At 32.5% G+C, this 21,995-nt stretch overlaps 6 protein-coding genes across 15 annotated transcripts in view; 3 read left to right on the forward strand and 3 right to left on the reverse strand.

Annotated features, from left to right (window-relative positions):
• Positions 1–7,377, reverse strand: part of LOC138939771 (kin of IRRE-like protein 3) — a 150,586-nt gene extending 143,209 nt beyond the window's left edge. For 5 of the 6 annotated variants that reach the window (XM_070307928.1, XM_070307925.1, XM_070307929.1 and 2 more), the window contains exons 1-2: positions 7,199–7,377; positions 5,954–6,525 (exon numbers count right to left, since the gene is read on the reverse strand). In XM_070307928.1, the coding sequence (XP_070164029.1) occupies positions 5,954–6,008 (55 nt within the window). In that variant the 5' untranslated portion in view covers positions 6,009–6,525; positions 7,199–7,377. Of the gene's footprint in view, positions 1–112; positions 1,238–5,953; positions 6,526–7,198 lie in introns of those variants that run through there. The other variant, XM_070307927.1, reaches the window with a different exon arrangement.
• A 1,748-nt stretch (positions 7,378–9,125) lies between these two features.
• Positions 9,126–11,407, forward strand: Rcc1 (Regulator of chromosome condensation 1). Its single transcript, XM_070307892.1, has 6 exons — positions 9,126–9,171; positions 9,280–9,363; positions 9,645–10,024; positions 10,126–10,492; positions 10,578–10,850; positions 10,931–11,407. Coding segments are annotated over exons 1-6 (1,296 nt in total). The 5' UTR covers positions 9,126–9,170; the 3' UTR covers positions 11,122–11,407.
• Positions 11,408–11,920: 513 nt separating this feature from the next.
• On the reverse strand, positions 11,921–12,438 carry Tim10 (translocase of inner membrane 10). Its single transcript, XM_070308014.1, has one exon. It carries the CDS (start codon positions 12,344–12,346, stop codon positions 12,068–12,070), a length of 279 nt encoding a protein of 92 aa, XP_070164115.1. The 5' UTR covers positions 12,347–12,438; the 3' UTR covers positions 11,921–12,067.
• Positions 12,439–13,236: 798 nt separating this feature from the next.
• LOC138939768 (p53 and DNA damage-regulated protein 1) lies at positions 13,237–16,918 on the forward strand. Of its 5 annotated transcripts, XM_070307915.1 has the most exons (4): positions 13,259–13,552; positions 15,451–15,679; positions 15,751–15,952; positions 16,754–16,918. In XM_070307915.1, the coding sequence occupies exons 2-3, from the start codon at positions 15,451–15,453 to the stop codon at positions 15,918–15,920; spliced, it is 399 nt and encodes a 132-aa protein (XP_070164016.1). In that variant the 5' UTR covers positions 13,259–13,552; the 3' UTR covers positions 15,921–15,952; positions 16,754–16,918. The 5 variants fall into 5 exon arrangements, with proteins under 5 accessions (XP_070164014.1, XP_070164016.1, XP_070164015.1 ...); XM_070307914.1 differs by lacking the exon at positions 16,754–16,918 and having other exon boundaries at positions 15,751–16,084; XM_070307917.1 differs by lacking the exons at positions 13,259–13,552; positions 16,754–16,918 and adding an exon at positions 15,004–15,095 and having other exon boundaries at positions 15,751–16,085.
• On the reverse strand, positions 16,065–17,868 carry LOC138939769 (decapping and exoribonuclease protein-like). The gene is made up of 4 exons (XM_070307918.1): positions 17,449–17,868; positions 17,011–17,234; positions 16,500–16,888; positions 16,065–16,420 (listed from the first exon to the last, which is right to left on the reverse strand). The coding sequence occupies exons 1-4, from the start codon at positions 17,739–17,741 to the stop codon at positions 16,196–16,198; spliced, it is 1,131 nt and encodes a 376-aa protein (XP_070164019.1). The 5' UTR covers positions 17,742–17,868; the 3' UTR covers positions 16,065–16,195.
• A 1,089-nt stretch (positions 17,869–18,957) lies between these two features.
• On the forward strand, positions 18,958–21,930 carry Mst (misato mitochondrial distribution and morphology regulator). Its single transcript, XM_070307911.1, has 5 exons — positions 18,958–19,408; positions 19,502–19,582; positions 20,227–20,667; positions 20,760–21,564; positions 21,635–21,930. The coding sequence occupies exons 1-5, from the start codon at positions 19,331–19,333 to the stop codon at positions 21,841–21,843; spliced, it is 1,614 nt and encodes a 537-aa protein (XP_070164012.1). The 5' UTR covers positions 18,958–19,330; the 3' UTR covers positions 21,844–21,930.
• Positions 21,931–21,995: the final 65 nt, after the last annotated feature.

The raw sequence follows: 21,995 nt of genomic DNA on the forward strand, positions 1-21,995 counted from the left end.
GAGCTATAAATCATTAATAAACCCCCCCTCCCCCGATTTTTCAATACTATTGTTTCCATAAACTAAAAATTATATTGACAATTTTAAATGTTTAATAATAAATTCTACTGACCGACCGATGCACCGCCCTTGCATGTCTCACTTCTTTCCGCATCTGGTCATCGCGAGATCCTTTCCGTTTCCGGTTGCTCCCTTCGCTTCAAATTGAGACGAGACAGTCTATCAATTTGTCCACTCGTGCATAATCACTATTCTCATAATCACTATTTCACTCGTAGTCCAAAATCCGCCATATGCAATGACGCGGTAAAATTATTTCCATGCCGATTATAAACATGAAAGAACATATAATCGCGTATTAATAAATGGACGGAGACGATTTTCCGTGATTCTAACGACATTCCCGATACTCACGACATCCACTTTATACACGGGATAAACTTGTGATGGATAAAAAAAGGCGAGAAATACGGAAAGAATATTTCAATCTCGCACGCTAATGCAATACGACGGTTACTGTAACGGTTACGGAAAATTTAGGCAGGTTGAGTAGTAGTAGATGGGGAGGGGGGAACGCGTCGTCGAATATCCGTTCCAGGAAAAGGAGCGAGCGCGTCTCTTCCAAGAAATAAACCGTACGCGAAGAATCCTGCGCGAGATAAATCAAACTAGCTCGAGCGACGCTCTTTTGCGATCTCGATTTATGAAATTGTGAATATAACTCTGAAAAAAGGATTACATTTGAAAACAATATTAAAGAATATTAAAGCAGAAACGTGTGGAACGCGACGCGCTTATATTTTCAACGCAATATTATTATATACGACAGCGAGTAAATTATTTCAGCGCCTAAAAATATGTTAAATAATGTATTCATCGATCGTTGTATCGTATTATAAAGTCGATATATCAAAACTACAAATTACTCTCGATTCGGATATTTCGAATATTCGTTCGGATGCGAAATTCATTTTCGATAGATAAAAGATGCGTGGGAAAAATCTTGTCGTTTGCGAGTATATATATATCGAAAGATGCCTTAATCACGATTACACGGGTTAATATATTACACTCGGATAATCGCCTGTTATTCGATACAAGACCCCCCCGACACTCGTTCGTACGCGGATCTCACTTTCGACGGATAAAAAGACGCGAGAAACACGGAGCGCGACCGTAATTCGTCTTGAGACTCGCGCTTGTGCGAAGAGACTGACACGATTACGGAAAATTTAGGCTGGACGGATAAGTGAGGAGAGGGGAGGACCGTGTCGCCGAACGTCTCGGTACAGAAGCCTTCAAAAAAGTTGGATGAAAACATTCAGATATAAACAAAGAAGCGCGGCTCGAGAGAAAGAGACACGACTATCTCGCGTTCCTTCTTTTTTATAGATTCTTATATATTTCGATAGTACATCGTCCACAGATTATTTTAGTACCCAAAACATGCGAGCAACAAATTCTTGTAGTTAATTTATATAATATAAGAGCGCGTCGTATAGGGTCCGCGACGACAAAGTATCGATTTTTAATACTTTAAGACGAGCAACAAATTCAGTTTCTTATATATTTCGATAGTACATCGTCCACAGATTATTTTAATACCAAAAACATGCGAGCAACAAATTCTTTTAGTTAATTTATATATTAGGAAAGTGCGTGATATAGGGTCCGCGGCGACAAAGTATCGATTTTTAATACTTTAAGACGAGCAACAAATTCAGTTTCTCATATATTTCGATAGTACATCGTCCACAGATTATTTTAATACCAAAAACATGCGAGCAACAAATTCTTTTAGTTAATTTATATAATATAAGAGCGCGTCGTATAGGGTCCGCGGCGACAAAGTATCGATTTTTAATACTTTAAGACGAGCAACAAATTCAGTTTCTCATATATTTCGACAGTATATTGTCCACAGATTATTTTAGTACCAAATACATGCGAGCGATACATTTTTTTATTTACTTTTACTTCGCGCAAGTGAATGGTACGGCGCGGCGAGACTGAGTATATAGTGGTATTAATTAAATTATATACTTTTTTAAAAATATTTTTATGTTATTTTAGAGCAACAAAATAGCAACAAATTCTAGTGTATTTTATTTTTTGATTCGAGCATTCTATATATTTTTTTCACTATGGGGGGGGGGGCTGGCTTAATGTCAAGCTAGCACCCCCCACTTTGAATGTAAATTCCTGCTAAACGGTTTAAGCAACAAAATTCGGACTACGGCAACTAATTAGCACATAATTAGCACTAAATTATTTGATGTATTTGATTTAATTTGGCGTTGGTGGGGGGGCTAACTTAATATGGGTGACGAAAGATGCGTTCCGGCATACGTGATACGATTTCCTACGGGCGTAGAACACAAATCGCGCGTACGCAAGTATTATTTTAGTATGAATATTTTATCGAAATCTCACATATATGTATATACGTACGCACAATCGGCTTTACAATCGCGTATTTTACGAAAAGCAACCAGGCAAATTGCCCTTTTATATCCTCTCGTATAAATTACTTTTTTTTTTTTTTTTATTCGCGACACACCTTTCACATCGCGCATACAGCCTGACGATATTTTGCAAGAGAGACACGTATACGCGAAGTGATCCGATTGTAATGGACCGCGAGCGTAACTTTTCGAGAGACAGACAGACAAGCGAAAAATGCACTTTCAGCTTTAAAAAAAAAAAAAAAATCTGCGCGCTTCCAGGAAATATTTTCCATGAGCCGCGAAATATGCGGTACACGCGCGATTCGCTATCGGGGAGACTTTTGTACGGACGAGTACCTGCCTTGCCTGGCTCCTGTGCCGAATACCGTGGGATTGATAACGGGGAAAATCGGGTCACTCGCATATCTTTTTTCAAAGAAACATTTTACGCAACGGCTTCAACCTTTTTATTTCGCTCGCGCACGCTGATTGCGAAAGCGGAGCGGAAACCGATCGCGAACCGCATGTTTATGCGGACGTTTCATGCGTGATGTTTTTCAAGTTCTTCCACGACGTATTTTGCGCGGATCAAAAAGAACGGCATTTCGGAGAGAAAGCCGTTATATACGGCGGCTATTGAATAATTTCGTGCTTCTAAGAGAGAGAAAAGCGTTTGATCGATTTGGGGAGCGCTCGTGCGGAAAACGCGATCCCACGTGGCAGCCGGGAGAATTAAGAAGATGATCGATCCCGACGAATTTTCGCGATTCTTACATCGTCGTTATCACTCGTATCTCTATCTCGCGAAGTGCGTATCGTACGACTTGACGGAGCGAACTCGATCTTGCAACATCACTGTAACGTTTCGCGCGGTTTTACGACTCGCGTTTCGCATGCGTTTCCTCGCTGTATCTTCAATTTTTCCAATCATATTCGAACTGTTTTTATTTCCCATATAATGTTTTTCTACTGTGTTGTGTTTATATCGCTGTGTCTCTCACGGATATTCGGTTTTTGAATTCACTCAGATGTAGCATGCTCGTAAAATAACACAAGTTGCCGAGTTTATAATAATAGTACGTTTTAATATAAAAATATTAGGCAAACAAAATTTCGAAGACAAACAAAATATATTTCTTATTGCAAAATAAAGTGAAAATCGATATAACAATAGTTTAAAAAAAAAGAATAATTGAAAGAGAAGAACATAACACATTGATGATTTTGGGTGTACTGTCAACAACGTTTAATTTACCCATGTGCAATATCAATATCATTTTGATAATATCATTTTATATTTGATTCCTTTGTTCTTCATATATTTTACACACTCATTATTGCAAACAAGGTAAGAAACATGAGGTTACTTTTTAACATTCAAGTATAAAAAATACTTTAAAAAAGATGAAAAATATAATACAAAAATCTGAGACTCAATGTCTTATTCTTAAAATATAAATAAACGCTTAGAGAAAGGAAGAGAGAGAGAGAGAGAGAGAAATTGCTTATATATTTAAAATAATTAAAAATAATTTCTAATATAGGAATTTTAGTTTCAATCATTCAAGGTTCATGTATCGTATTTAATATGTATTAAAAATTCAAAAGAAAGGAGATAAAATTGCAAAACAAAATTTTTGCTAAGAAAAAAATATTGATTTTATAAATTGTATATCTGTAAAATTTATTGGGGGCGTTTAATATAATTCTGATGTATAGGAGAGATGGCTATCTTTTTTCAATTTTCATCAGAAATTCTATCGACGCCTGGTCTATCGCGGAACACCGTATGATGATTGATAGCTAAGAAACTGGGTTAACGATGACTTTTTTTCTCACGTTTTGTCTCTACTACCGGCCTTTGCGCGTGCAATGCACCGCGAGATGGACACCCGGCTGAACGTCACATCTTGTTTCGCAAACGAAGAACTGAAATGCTTTGAGACGTGTGCCGAAAGACGAATAAATGTCTATCCGCGGCGAATGAGAAACATTAAGAACGAAAACGTGTCTTCTTCAAGAACACGTAAAAGGCCGGACTCAAGCACTCTCTTTCTCCCTTTCTCCCTGGATATTTCGCAATTCGACATCGAGATAAGACGCAAGCGAAATATTCAGAAATTGTATCATTTTTTATAAGCGCAAATGCATTCTTCTCGTGATAAATCGTGTAATCAAGATAAATTATTTCGATTATAGTTGTGGGACTATATATCTTTAGAAAAAACTAACTTAAGAATTATGGAATTTTTAATTAATCATCCAAGACGAATATTCAAGATACGAGAATGAATTATTTAAAAATCAACAGTAATAATACTCGAAAGAATAAAAAATATTAAATTAACCAAAATAAAAAAAGAGATTTTTATTAAAAAATTCAGCTTATTTTCCTTTTTTTTTTTTAATTCAACGTATAATTCAATACGAATAATTACTATTTTCCGTAAGAAAAAAATAATATTTGCGGCAACGATAGTATATTCACGAAAGTATTGCGTATAAAGACATTTTAATATTCCAAGTGCTTTCTCGATCTCACACATCGTCAGTCTATCGAATTAGGAACCCGTATGTATAGAACCAACGCGTTCGCTCGAATGACTTCTCAAAAAGACGGCGTGTACTTCTTAAAAGAACGTATGTGCGCGACGTCGACGGCAACCACTCAGTCTGATTGAGAAAACACTGATACGTTTACGCGAGCAAAAAAATCAATCCACTTTCGTCGCGAACATTCTGCTGGAAAAATTTATTTTGTCACGCGCGAATTCAGTGCACACGCCTCGCTTACTCTTCGTCGAGGAGAGAGATCTCGCGGCTCAACAAGTCCCGCGACTACCAAGAAACCATCGCATGAAAACGTAAGCGCGGCGAGTAAGGAACAAAGGATCACGTTTGCGTCATTTATCCACTCCGAGATTATAATATAATCAAAGTTTATATTTCGTAAAATTAAGTTTAATTTTTCAATTTAAACTCGTGTGCTAAACTTTGTCGCGATATTTTTTGTCATGTTAAAATATGTTAAATAAGCTCTCCTCTTTCTCTCTCTTTCTTATCGCATCATATGTAAATTTATTGTTGATCTTTCATTTGCGAACAAAAGAACAGAAATTAAATATTAATATTATAATTGCAAATTTACTAAGATGTATAATCGCGACATCGATGATGCATTTTAAGGCACGTATATATTATTTAACGCAATTTATTGTGCTTTCAGTTCTCATTGTATAATAAATCGAATTGCAACAATGAGAATCTATCTTACCAATTTCCTGTTGATTTATTTTTTTGTTATATTTTTCTTCTCATATACGATTAAGATTGCCTTGTAAGAAAAAATTATAAATCTTTGATATCTGATAAAATATGTTCAACTGCAAATTTGTTACATACACGATTTATCACGCGTTAAACATTACAAGTATAGCGTTTCTCGATAGTCGCGCAATATTTACGCGTATTCTCCAGGCAGAAAGTACATGTAAAAAGTTACTCACCCCCTATCAGCGTCTGCAACAGCAGCAATGAAAATCGGCGCGTCGTCCTCGTCATAGCTCCTCGAGTCTACATCAAACGGTCCCGTCTCTCGAAGCGAAGATCCGCGTCCGTTGATGTCACTCTCGATAAATTCGAGACGATGGTCCCGCGGCTGTCACGTGATCTCTTCCACTCCTTTGCGATTATTTCGCCGAAACGTTCGTGCGAAAAGCGAAGATCAATTCCACGCGTCGATTGCGACAACGGAAATTTCACAAGGATAAGCAACAGACAGACAGATGGATAAGCGAGAGAGGTAGAAGCTACGCGGGCGAAGTCTCGCCGTCGACTGGCGTCGACTGGCGCGCTTTCACGACCCCTCCGACACCGGCCGGCACCCTCTGCTCCCTTTCGTCCCTCCGCTGTATTATATACGCACATCCCCGCCATCATCCTCCGTTGCATGCTAATTCGCATTTTATTGGGAATCGCGACCGCGCGCACCAAATGCAAACAAATTTTCCGAAAATCCGGCTCAATTTTCCGTACTCGATGTCGACGTTCTTTCTTCGATCAAGATACATCAAGTTACCTGAAATCAACATTGAATGAATTTCTATAAATGAGAGAACGTTAAATTTATCAAATATATATAAAGATTATATATAATGATCGTTTTCTCGCTATTGGTGTGTTTCATTATCTTGCCAAATCGATATCAATGTGTACAAATACGGGCATTATTTCCTCGTTACAAGATTTTTCGCTTTATTAAATAAATCTTGAATTATCTCTCCCCCAAGTTTCTCAAGTATGAGCGAGTTTTATACTTATCTAATACGAAAACCACACATACACACGCAAAATAGCCAGCTTCATAAAATTTCGCTCTATCTCGCTCGCTCTCATTCCTGTCTCACTTTTGTCAAGACGAGCTACCGGCAAAATTTATGGGACTGTTCTTGGAAGATAAACAAAATCGTATCCCCCCCCCTCTCTCTCTCTCTCTCTCTCTCTCTCTCTCTCTCTCTCAAAGAAGACAGCGGTAACGATCTTGTAACGAGAAAAATTCAAATACATAACTCTAGTTTCGGTGACCTAAAAAATCATTGATGCTTCGGCGATCGTATAATAAAATCGTTTATCTGCAGTTGTAAATGAGAAATTTACTCTTATCGGTCATAATACAGCACAATTTTACGTATCTATTCATAAAAAAAGATTTTAATTATCATAATTATAACTATTTCAAAGAGGTAAATTACCTTGCAAGTCTCGGCAACTTCACGCAGCAACAGTTTGCAAAGCAAACTGTCTGTCCACAAAAGAAACGTCGTATCCTTGATAAGAGTACAGCCGGTGCTCTAACTAAATTGATAACCGCATACTCTCGTTCGGCTTATAACGAACGGGTTTACTCGATCGTACAAATCCCAAATTTCGAATTTCACTCACCGAAAAGGAGAGCCGTCCGCGCGTACTTTTCCTCGCGTCGCCATACTGGATCGGTTAGTACGAAATCGCTCCGATAATCACGTGACTTACTTACATACACCGAAACATAAGAGTGCACTACACTTGATATAACGAATGCTTCATAGTTGATTGACCAATCCGGGCAAAAAGAATCTTTGTCCTGATTGGCCAATCAAATGCAATTCGAAATATTTTTAATTTTTTTTTTTACACCAAGTGAAGCACATCTTTAGACTTATTATATGTCTATGATTGTCACTTGCGCTACAATATATATCGTATAAATTTATTATGCTACGATATATATACGAAGATATACTTGAGAAAAATATAATATTAATAAATATAATTGGAAAAATAATATATAAATAATTCAAAATAGCAAAATAGTAAAAATAGTAAAATAAATTAAAAATTAAAAATATAGTAAAATAATAGTAACAAAATTATTATGAAAAAGCATTCACTCTCTCTCTTTTGAATATTCTTTTATTCATAATTTGTATATATATATATATATTTGTCACTTGATAAAAACCTATATAAGCGCACAAATATCGATTCATGAGCTTCTATTGTATTTCGATGAGAAAGACATACTAATATGTGAATCGCAAAATAATTCTTTGTCGTTTTAGTTTTTTGGCGATCAAACTATAAATAATATTTCAAAAATGCAAAATAAAACAATGATTAAATAAATCTTTGTATCTCGTCATCTCTTGATCTTATGCCGTAATTATAAAACGAAAGAGAGAGAGAGAGAGAGAAAACTATTCTTAAAATCCTTTTAATATTCCACGATATTAAGTTTTACCCGCCAGAAAATAATATTAGTCTGTTAAAGCAATATTAAACCGCAGAATCTAAAACTTTCTTAACATATCAGTCGGTTCTATAAAGCTTCAATAAGCTTGTAATAAGTATACACGCGGAAAACAGCCTTCATTCTTGTTTATTAATTTACGAGATGAGTTAGAAAATATTATTTTCACAATCTAACTTATGTTTATACGTACGCGAAAAACTATCAAATTCGATTTACGATTAATTCTGATAAAACTTAGAGATCCGCGAACATTTTTATACGAAATATATTTAATAAAAATATCTTATACTATAGCGTCTTACTCGCGAGAAATGAAAGAAGCGATATGGAAAAAACGAATAGCTTTTTAAACAAAAAAATATATATATGTGTATCACGTGAAAATATCTGTCAGAAATACTTTTTATCTTCTTTAGATAAGAGTATTTTATGAAATTTTTTGCTAACGGTCCTTGTATGTGTGTGAATAAACATTCGTCCGAGCAAAAAGACTTACCTTTTTTTATAGTAAAACTTTTAAACGTTTTAAGAGATGATGCGCATTTTGGCGGGTAACCGTTATATATACATATGCATACACACATACGCATCGGCAAGAAACGATACGATTCGAGGGAAAATTACTCTCATCCAGAATCACCTTCTATCGAAGAAGGCTGATCGCCGCATGAGTTTTACTTCTTTACCCTCGTGTACTACTCGTCCAATGAATGCAACAGCTTTATATTCAAATCTGCCAATGAGAATCACCTGAGACCATTGAAGCAGCTGTTAGCGCCGTGCAAATCATCTTCGTTGTACTTCACGAGCATTCACGAGTTCACGAGTTGCGCAAGAATCGTAAAGCGCGGATCCGAGCATCGTAACTTTTGGCGCCAACAGAGCAAGGGACTGCACATATTCGCGACCCACGAAAAATAATAGCAGAAATAAGTACGTATATAAGGATATATATTAAAAGCGTTCGCTAAGTCGCGTGTGACAGTCATAATAAACATTTTACGAGCACGTTTGCAAACATAACCTATGTAAATGTCGCAGTGCCGCCAAGGAGAGCTCTAAAACGGACGGCCGTAGATCCCACGAAAGCGGACAAGCCTCCGAAGCAGATCAAACAGAAGCAAGGTATATTGACTAACAATTTTTCAATTTGTTAAAAGTCTTTTTTCATTCTGTTTTTAAGACGTTATATATCGTAACCTATATGTGTAATTTGGTACATTACAAAATAGTGCGTTAGAATATAAAAATACCGTCTCTCGGGCAATTATTTATGTTACGACTAAAGGCGAAGATATTAACATTTGTGAAGAATCGCACAAATTTTGACAGATCGATATAAATTGTTCATATGTTAAAAAACCATACTCGCACACAAGTATAATTTGTACAAATTTATTTTGTAGAGATAGGTGTGAAATCTAAATTACGATCACTTTCAACCAATGGTGTTATGCTCGTATTTGGACAAGGTGATTTTGGACAACTTGGATTAGGAGAAGATGTCACTGAAAAAATGCGTCCAGCAGCCATATCCGAGTATCAGGATGTTATAGCAATAGCGGCTGGGGCTATGCATAATGTATGTTTGAGAAAGACAGGCGAAGTAATGACCTTTGGATGTAACGATGAGGGAGCGCTTGGACGAGACACCACCAAGGAAGGGTCGGAGACTGTACCAGGCACAGTAGAATTGCCTGGTAAAGCTATTCAGGTGACAGCAGGTGACTCGCATACCGCCGCATTGTTAGGAGATGGCAGAGTATTTGCATGGGGCACATTTAGGGTATATTCTTTTTATTAATTTATATAAATTTTTGCTTATTTATAATATAATGTTAATTAAGAGGAAATGTAATTAATGTAATAAATTGATTTGTAACTTAGGATACACATGGTTCTATGGGGCTAACGGTTAAAGGGAATGAACGATTTCCTGTAGAAATATTACCTAATGTAAAAGTTATCAAAATAGCATCGGGTAATGATCATTTAGTATTACTTAGTGAAAATGGACGTATATATACTTGCGGACGCGGTGAACAAGGACAATTAGGACGAGTAGCTGCACGAACAGCCAGTAGAAATTCACGACAAGGAATAGGTCTGCTACTGACTCCAGGCATAGTTGAATTCAAAATCAGTAAGAAATTGCAGTTCGATGATATATGGGCTGGACATTTTTGCACATTTGCCAAGGAAAATCAAAAAGGAGACATATATGTATTTGGTCTAAATAATTTCCATCAAATTGGTAAGATACATATCTTTAAAAATCATACACTTTTCAATCTTACATATTCTTTTCATATCTTACATATTTATTGGAAAATATTCAGGTTTAAAAAACAGTGATATCAATTTTCATCCACAAATATCAAAAACTTTTAATGGTAAAGTATGGAGACATATCAGCAGTGGAGAACATCATACTATAGCCCTAGATGATGCAGGACAAGTTTTTGTGATGGGTCGCAAAGAGTATGGTCGCCTTGGACTCGGACCTAATTGCGCGGATGCAGAGGAACTTACATTAGTTCCTACTCTAAACTCCGCTAAATGTATTGATGTAGGCGCAGGTAGCAGAGAATCCTTTGCTGTTACGGAATCAGGTAAATATAATGTGAATATGATAAAAATATTCCATGAAAATAATCGATTTTATACAATGCTCTATATATCATTACAATAGGTGAATTATATTCATGGGGTATGGGAACTAATGGAAATCTTGGAACAGGAGATGTAAAAGATGTCGATGAGCCAATATTAATTAAAGGAAAGCAATTAGAAGGTAAAACAGTAGTACGAGTCAGTGGCGGTGGTCAACATACTTTGGCTTTGGCAACGACTCGTCCGGTAAAAGACAAAACTGCTGGTTAATATTAGATGTCACATTTATCAATGTATATGTGATATGAATTTGAACAACAAACACAATGAAAAATAAATTTATTTTCATCACTCTTATTATTGATATCACTTCACAAAATAGGACAAAAATTAAACATTTGTTATTAAGATTTTTGTTCCTATAATTTGTAACATTTAAATTTGTACATTTTTCTTTATCTTGCTGCCATAAATTCCATCGAATCATACAATAATTGATATATATTGAAATTTTGTTACATTATTACTTTTATTACTTTCTATTATATACATGTATTACTAAAAAATAAATTTTTCTACTTGCAAATTAAAATTTGTCTGAAAGTACATATGAATACTTTAGATGGACAAAATATTATATTTTGAATATTTAATAAAAATTATTAATATACAAAAAAAAAGTATAATAGCATATTAGCAAAATTTTTATACCATTTAAGTTTAATGGAAATCTAGATAATTTTCAAATTAACTGATATATAATATGCATTATATTTGCATTTGGAAATGTGTTATGTATAAAATTTATTATTAATTATATATAAAATTTTTTCTTTGAAAATAAATCGTTTGTAAATAAAATGTATCAACGTATCTGTATTATAATTTCTCAAAAAATCTTTATAATTCAGATAGACATTCTTTATTCAAGATAAATTAAACTTCATAATAAATCTATATCAGAAAAATAATAATATATTATATTTGTGTTTGTCTATGTGAGAAAAGGTATTAAAATATTTCAGCAATTGGGAAACTAAAAATTTATAACATTTCATAAAGATCAGTTTTATTCATAAACGAAATTGAATACAGAATAACTGCATTTTATTTTATCTAATTTATATGGAGTTTTTAAAACTGTAGAGTTATTGAAGGAAAACTAAAAGCAGCTTACAAGAGATTACATAAAATTCTCATCAAATACAATAATATTTTAATTTGTTTTTGCTTGCTCTGCAACAACTTTAGCTTCTTGCATTGAAATTTGTGTGAGTTTTTTACCGATACGTTCATGAACATCTAAATATTTAGCAATACAACGATCCAAACATATAGATTCTCCTTTGCCTAATTCAGCCTCGGTATACTTTGGTGCTATACACTTTCTGTGACATGCAGATGTCATACGATTATACATATCTGACATCATTTCTATTTCTAATTCTTGTACCAATTTAAGTTTATCTTCATCCAGTTGTGGTAATGCTGCCATTCTTCAAATTTTATATTTCAGTAGTCTTCCTTAAATTCTTTATTTCTTAATCGTAAATTAATCTATAACATTGGCGTCGCGCAAACGTTGTCTAGCTTTCATAATCTCATATCTTTTGGCATTGACACTTCGCTTAGATAGCACAAATGCGTAAATTCCTATCGTAGTGGCTATAGACCTGCAAATAGCATAAACTTATTCTATAATGAAATGTATATATATATATATATATATTTTTTTTATAAATAAAGACTAAAAATCCATGCAAAATTTTTAAACTATGCAAATGTCAAAAATATAGGCATTCAAAATCATCATGTATCTTAGATGCAATAATCATCATAGTTTCAATATCTAAGGTTAATGATCGACATGATACGCGTGAGAACCGTCCATGAGAAATGATCTACAGAAACTTTCCGAAATACCATACACACCTACCATCCAATTCCTATCTTCGCCCAAGTTGGCAAAGCCATGCTCTTTTTATTTAGCTGTTACTCTATATCCCAATTACAAGTAAAAAAATTTCATGTACCTGAACGAGTATACGCTACCGCCGGTAATATCTCTCTAACCTCTTTTGACAAATTCCTTATCTATATATCTCATAGTTCGGAGCTCGTAGGTTTCATTCAAACCATATATTGCATGAATCCAATATACATATATATATATATATATATATTGGACAACGAATCAGAGTCGAACATTCTAAGGCGCGTTCCACTTAACGCACTTGCAACGCTCGCGAGTATCATCTGTCTTTGTTTAACTTTCGGTGAACAACAAGGATAAAATGATATCGTGAGCGTTGCGATCATTAAATGGAACGCGCCCCTAGAGAAAGTAGTATTGTGCTCTCTAGGGAATAGAAGCGTATTGTATAGAGTGCTAGGAAAACGATCTCACGAAAAGCTGTGTTCTGATTCCTCACCCGAGTGCACCCGATATTATAGTATACGTGACATATACTATAATATCGGGTGCATCCGGCTAAGGAATCGAAACACATCAAAAAATCGCGGCCGTGGCTCCTCTCAAGCTTCTCTCTGGTACAACTGTTTTGCATTGTCACTATTTCTCTGTTACTATCTAATGTAACGAGAATTTGGTCGAAGAGAGAAACCTGAAGGAGAATCTGAGTGTAAAATAATAAATCGGCTCACGACTGAGATAATAGCGTAATAAGGCAAAATAGCAAAGGTAAATTTTGCTGTCCACATTTTATATTGATAACCAGATTTCGAGCTTTTACGTATAATATATACCAAGCCTAAAGCTGCTACTATTTTAAAGTAATATTTTTTCCGACAAAATTTGATATTACGGAGATACAAGGTGTGCAGAGCAATGTATTGCTGGCAAATATATATGTGTCATATGCGACATCGTACTACTCGTCTGGTGCCATTACTCTTACATTCTACAAATTAACTTGTGAAGAAGAAACATGCATTGTATTGCAATGGTTAACATATATATTATAACTGCTAAGAAGACATATATAGACTGACAAAGATTATTATAAGAATCCATATAATTTTTGAAGAAAGAAATTTAAAACAGTGTGATATATGTCCAAATATTATAAAAATGTCTTTGCAACAGTGGATGCATATAAGATATAACATTGATATACCATGGAAAACATTTGTCAGGGAATCCTCCAATGTACAAGATAAATCTCCAGAAAAATGTATTTATCAATTGGCCTTTCAAGGAAATGAAGCAAAGGCTGCCTATGAAGAAGTTATTCATCAAATTAGTAATAGCAATATTACGACAACAAGATTAAGATCAAAAACTGTTGGAAATGAAAAGAACTCTGACACAAATCAAGTTTCCATTAATGTACAATCAAGAAAGATTACAGTTCCTGAAGATATTCTAGCAAAAGTCACTATCAATACATTGTTAAAAGCAGTAGAACAAAAGGATTTAAACTTCTTACAAAAACATATTACATCAGAAAATGTGAATGTATGCGACGACTTTGGTTGGACTCCATTAATGTCTGCTGCTTACTGCGGTCATTTGGAAATTGTACAATTTTTGCTAAATCTTGGGGCTAATAGAAGAACTAGGGATAGATCTGGTCTTACTGCAGCCCAATTAGCTTTGAAAAGAAATTATTTAAGTATAGTTGCGCTATTAAAAAAAAAATCGGAATCAATGTGTAATAATAAACAATCATTGATAAATGTTTCGAAAGTAAATAATACAAATGCTTTACCAATAAAAGCAATGTCTATGGAATCTTCAGAGCCTAATAAAGATGTTTGCATTACGCAAGAAAAGATGAAATTACAGCACAACCCAATATTTTACTGTGATGTGTGTAAAGCAACCTTTCAAGAAACAACACCACAAAAACATGAAAGTTCTACTTTGCACATCTTTAACATAAAGCCAAAATTAAAGCACACGATATATGGAATATCAAAACAAAATAAAGGATATAGAATGCTTTTGAATTCTGGATGGGATGAAGAAGCTGGTCTTGGACCTTCTGGAAAAGGAATAAAATATCCAATTAAAACATATGTGAAAACGGATCGCAAAGGATTAGGACAACCAGTGGAAAGTGAATATAAAGTTACCCATTTCAAACCAGATGATACAACTGCCATTAGTAGCATTAAAACACCTAAACAGAAACCTTTGAAAAAAAGGGATAGGGAAAGACTACTTCACAGAGAAGCCAGAAAAGAAAGAGCTCTACGTATTGCATTATCTTAAAATACATGTAAATAATTTTATAAATGTGATTATAATGTTTATTTGAAGATTGACTGCAATGAAAATAATTATTACTGTTTTTATGTACCTATACTTGTAAGTTTATTCTCAATATTTCTTCATTATAAAATATATCAATATTATATATCAATATTAATTTCTTTTTATTTTCTATAAAAACTATTAATTCAAAATTTTTTTATATAATATATGTCAATTATATGTTAATAAAACTGTAAAAAAAGCATATTTAATGTTTATTTGATTAAAATGTAGCAAGGATGAAAACCTCAGATATATACAAATGCCTTTCAATATTTAATAGTAAAAGTATAATATATAAATTTATTAATATGTTACAGATGATGAGTGAACATCAAAGATTATTGGAACACTTAGAAAAAGTTGAAAATAAAGCTGGCGAAATTCTCACTGATCGCAAAGAAATAATTGCTCTGGATAAGAGAAGAAATGATGATCGCATTGGAATAAGGGCGCTACAAAAACAAACACATGAAAAAACGTGGATAACAGTGGGTCCATTGTTATTAAAGATGCCGTCTAAAGCAGCTGAAGAATTACTCGAAAAAGGTAATTCCAAAAAGAAATCTATTTACCTTTTTTAATTTTCATACTTTACAGTAATATTATTGGCATTTCAGATCAGAGAGAATGTAGTGCTGCGATTAATAAGTTAAGAAGCGATTTAAAAATAAAAGTAAATGAATTACGTGACTTAGAATTGACTCCACCAGTACCTGGATTAATGTTGGAACCTATGTCCCATAATGAGATGGATGCAATAAGACAAGTTCTAGGTCGCAGTGTTTGATATATATGCAATAAAATCTTTATTTTGTTCAAGTAAGTACAATTAAAGTAAATATGTGAACCTATTGTATTTAATTGTAAACATTTGTATAAAATATAAAATAATTTCACATACATATTCTATAGAAAAAGTCATATTCCTTATTTCAATAACACAAAATAAAATTGTTTATTTTATTAACTTTATGGCATTTGCACATCTATCATATTTTTTTCACATGATGTGTGTCTTTCCTTATATAAAAAATATTCTTTAGATTTATGTACTGAGATTATTTACTGAGAAGTACTGTTATAATTTTCTGCTTTTTCAACAAACCATGATTTTAAGAAGAAATACATCTCGTCGTTAGAAGCTTCTTCACTATAATTTATAACATCATTAGATGCATCATAGTAAAACTTATACATGCACTCATTATGATCTTTGATGACAATTTTTTTGACATTGTCTAGAAACATTTTGCAAAACATTTTACACTTGTCTACATTACAACAAGGCTGCAATAATAAATAATTACAATTAATATATATGTATGTTATACATAAATATTATATATTTTTTAATAGTATTATTTACTTTTGAAAGCTCTGGCAAATTCTGCGTAGAATGTTCCTTTATCATTTTCACTTCCCCATATCTATTTTTTAATCCACATATAAGTCTTTCTATTCCTGCTAAATAATTCTGACTCCACCATATAATTACTTTTTTAAGAGGTATTGTACCATATTTATCGTACAATACTGTTCCGACTTCATTATAAACTTTCATCGGTAATGTTTTCAACTCAATAAATTCAATTGTTTTGCCAGTAAATGTATCTGTTATAGGCTGTTGTGAGGAAATAGCATCTATTTCTGCTGCATATAATAACGAATGATCACCAAAATCTGCTTTAATTACACAGTAAAATTTTTCACATTCATTAAGAGGTACTGATGTATTCGGTTGATGCGATGGTTGATCTATAAAAAAATAGATATATTATTTAATCAGTTTAATTATATAAATTAAATAAATAATTATATTATTGTATTTGAAGTAAAAATAATTTTGGATCAAATTCGTACATAATAATTTTAAATACCTGCTACCATATATTGTTCAAACTTGAATCCCCATGAACCAAGTCGTTTTTCTTGTGTAGTTACATTGACATGTCGATATTCTTTTTCATTTGTGTAAAATTCGCATAAATATATCGTACCACGGTATTTGCTAGCACAAATAATCCAGTTTTTAGATCTTTCATATGGGGTACATAATATTGTTTTTAATGCGCCACGACGGCAAATAAAATCAGTATCCAACCTAATTAATACTTATTTTTTAATTAAAAAAATAACGGTTACACAATTGCTATATATAATATTAATAATAAATAATTATAAATATCTATAATTTTTAAGATCTTTACTATATAATTGTTTGAAATATAATAATAATATATTGTATGTGCAGATCTATGTTATATATTTCAATAATGTATCATACATGAAAGTTTTATATTTGTTTAATAACATACCACTGGCCTTCGCGTGATAATGGTTTTTCAAGTAGATTAAAATTGTCCGAAATCCATCTCAATATATCATCCAATTTGATATATGAAGTAGGTTTGTAACGAGTAGACGTCGAATCTTTATTAAGATCGAAAGATACATTGTCAGGATCTGGAGGAGGGACATAATATTTCAGTTGCGATAAATCGGCATGATATTTCAAATCACCGTCGATGCTATAATGTCCAATTAATTTAATCGTTAATTTTGGAAGTATACATTCAGGGAAATCTTCACACACAATTTTAAACGACATTATTTGTTATTTCTATAGCACTATAAATTTTTATTCTAGTATACTAGTATATGTATGCAACATATCAAACAAAGGAAGTACTTTATGATAACTGGGGGAACTCCCGCGCGAAAGAGGAAAGCAAGTATGTGTGAGTAAGCACAGACACAGATGAATAGATAGATTATTGTATATATTCGTTGTGTGACTCACATAAGTTCTAAAAGACGTTATATACAAAGTTATTTAAACATAAAAATATGTCAACAAACAAAAGTAAATTGAAAAAAATGTTTAACATGTATTCTATCAAACAGTGATTATATATTTGATTTATCAGTTGTATGATGTTAATCTTTCATATATGCACTGATATTAATATATCTCTATATGTGCATATTTATTTGCTATTTAGCTTGTTTATTTTGAGAATTGATCCAAATTTATTTATAATTTATCAAGTCATTAGAAATACAAATCAATTTTATTATGATTGATTTTAAATAGCAATATTGATTTATTGTTTTCTTTCGTCGTTATAGAATATTCAAAATTTTTATAACATATATTGTACATATATATATGCATATCACTTGTATTAAACTCATAGATCTTATATAGATCTTATATAAGATATATAAGATCTATGATTAAACTATGACTACGTAATGTACTAATATATGTGTACATAAATGCTTTATCTATAATTTATATCTTCATCTATAATTTATATTATTTCTATATTATTTATCTATCTATATTATTAGCATTGAGTAGAATATCATTACATAATAATTTTAAGTGCTCGAATGTGTCGGTATAATGATAAGGAAATAACCAAACTTTTCTGTTGTAAGTAATTCATAGAGAATTTATTGGATTTATCATATATTTTAATTCTCGTTCGTGTGTGCAAAATTCAAAAATTTAATCTAAAGTCGATATTAAGGGCGCGTTCCACTTAACGACCGTAACGCTCGCAAATACCATCTGTCCTTGTTTAACTTTCGGTGAACAACAAGGATGAAATAATATCGTGAGCGTTGCGGTCGTTAAGTGGAACGCGCCCTAAGTGAATTCGACCGCCATACTTGGCGGATAAGTTGATTGATTATTAAATAGAGAATTTTAGAAATTGTTTAGAGACTCTATAAATTTTCTATCCAACTATGAGAATAGAAATTGTCGATAGGACGTGTTCGGAAATCCTACCCGAGGGGTAAGGAACGTTTAATTGGCTGATCAGGAGCAAAAATTTCTTTGTGATTGGTCAATTAAATGCTACTCTATCCTATAGGTAGAATTTTCGAACGCACTCTGAATGTCGTGTGTGTTGAATGTTGGATAGGATCGCATGATTCCATATGCGTAGAAGATAACCTTGTATCAAAATCGTGATTCTGCGTCTCATAACAAACGGAAATCTAATAAACGATTATAAGAAAAAGGAATCTTATACAATTATATTATTATAAAATTATATTATGTATAATTATATTATCACAATTATATAATTATATATCATCTTATTAGATCATCACATATTCTTCTATGAGTAAAATATAAAAATTAATATATATTAAATAAATATATATTAATAATACAATATAATGACAACACGAGAGATATTGACCATTCAATTGGGACATTATTCCAATTTTATTGGCACACATTGGTGGAATTTGCAGGTATTAAAAATATAATATTATTTTGATTACAAATCTCTCAACATATTTTTGGAATATGTAAGATTGCAATACATCACAAGAATTTCATTGCAGGAATCTAACTTCACGTACGATCCGAAACATCCATCTGAAATAAATCATGATGTTTTGTATAGGGAAGGTGAAAATCTGCAGGTAAATATAATTGAACAAAAAAAATGTTTTTGTATATGTATTATCATTTATATAGAAGTATATTAATAACAATACATATAACTATATCCTTAAACCATTTAGCATTAATTAAAAATATAACTGTAAAACTAATTTTTTAAAAGATTTATTTGAATAATAGTAATAATTTGAATAATATATTCTTTCTCTGAGGATTAGACAAGAGAGTTTAAAATTAGATTCAAACTAATACATGGATATGAGATTATCTTTTTCGCGGCAACTTTTTTTGTATCGATTTAATTTGCTTTAGGTAGATTTCTTTGAAGATGTAATTGTATATATAAACATATACACACAATATTTTTTGTTATATACAGTTGATATATAAAAAAAACGAAAGTTAAAAATATAACTCTAAACTTTGAATAAAACTAAAAAAACTAAATATAAAATATAAATAAAATCAACCAGAAGGACACCATTCTGCAAATTTACTATAAAATGTGTTTTACATATTATTAAATAAATTATATAATAAATTATTTTAATTATAACAAGATTGATAAAATTGCACATCCATTAAAAACTCATGTATGTGATTATAAATAGGTATATTATATATAATACAAAATAGTAATTATAATGAGATAGTTCTGTTTCAGAGACAAGTTACATTTACACCGAGATTGTTAATAGCAGATTTAAAAGGAACATTAGGTTATCTGAATGAGCAAGATTCTTCACATAATACAGCACCTTCAGATAATGAGCTACTATGGGGTGATGCAAAATTAGAAGTTATTAGTGCTGAACCTAATCCTAAAATACCTTTTACTGAAAATTTAAATGAATCTAATAAAACTGTGGATTTGGAAAGTTTCAATTTTGAAAATGATGTGAAATCATGGGTCGACTATATTTTACCATTATTCCATCCAAGGACAGTGACAGTTATCAAAGAGTATTTACACAATTGTACACAACAACCATTCCATATATTCACATATGGTCGCGATTTATGGAACACAGGACAATTCTCTGATGATTTTTCAGACAGAATACGATTATATGTGGAAGAATGTGATTTGATGCAAGGATTTCAGGTATATATTTATACATTTTATTATATATTATATATTCTATGTTAAAATTATTGTTTATGTGCCATATTGTTATAATTATTTCAAAACAATAGGTGCTTGTGGATTCTACTGATGGTTTCGCTGGTCTTGGAGCATCTTGCATACAGTATCTATGTGATGAGTATGGGAAGAGTATTTTGACATTTCCGTGTTTAGATTTTAACAATACCGAACCCAGTTCATCGGATTTAATTAAAATTGTAAATACAGCACTGTGCTGGCAACACATTGGAGAGTATTCGTCGCTTTACAGTCCACTTTCTTGTGGGCAAGTTGGGTGGCCATTCGCGGCTGATTCGCGTAAATTCCCAAACATAACATATAGCCCAGAACTAAAGTACCACAGTAGTGCAATATTAGCGACTGCTTTGGATACATTGACTTTAAGATATAGAACTAAGAGATATCCAAATGCCACTTTATCTGATTTATGCGCTGATCTGAACAAATTAGGTCGTAAAGCAACGGCGGTTAGTTTAACTCTGCCATTTCCTATGAAAGTAAAGATGGATTTAATAGATATATTGGATGAATTTGAGGGACCTCTATGGACCAGTCTGACACCGAGCTGTGACATATCAATGGATAACAATCTGCAAAGTATAGCGTTGCGCGGAATTTCAAAAGACAGAATAAAGCGACCTATTAATGAAGCTAGCAAACAGATATCAAAACCAGCATATAAATGCTCCAGTGTACACGAAATGATGACATTCTATTTGGCATGCACCTGTCACGCATCAGCCACATATTTATCCAATATCGAGGCACCATTAAAAATTTCTTCACCTTATCCAAAAATATTCAGTAATAATGTAACCGAGAATGGTAACATCGCCGAATGGCCCGTAGGAACAGGTATATCTTCTTTAATTAGTACAAAAATAACAATATTGTAGGATGAATATTATATTAATTGTTTTCTTAGATGTAAACTCGATTGCGGTGATGGCTGGAATGCATAGTGGCAATAGCATGGCGGCAATGTACGAATCTCTGCTTAAACAAACCAAAAGGATAAAAAGTATTAAGAAATTTCATGCCTTTACGGATTCCGGGCTGGAGGAAGATGAATTCACGGAATGTATTAATAATTTGGCTGATTGTAAAGAGGCATATGAAGATCGTTATATTTAAAAAAAAACTAAGTTATTGTATAAATAAAATATGTTCAACAATATATTTTCAATAATGTTGATGTTTGTTGCAAAATTTGCGATTACACTTGCGATATTTTATATATAATAAAGCTTTTTGTAATATGTTTACTGAAATACTTGTATATTTTG

The sequence above is a fragment of the Polyergus mexicanus genome, unplaced genomic scaffold (genome assembly GCF_030449975.1).
Source record: "Polyergus mexicanus isolate NDT 795.1 unplaced genomic scaffold, iyPolMexi1.0 SCAF_15, whole genome shotgun sequence".
Lineage (NCBI taxonomy): Eukaryota > Metazoa > Arthropoda > Insecta > Hymenoptera > Formicidae > Polyergus > Polyergus mexicanus.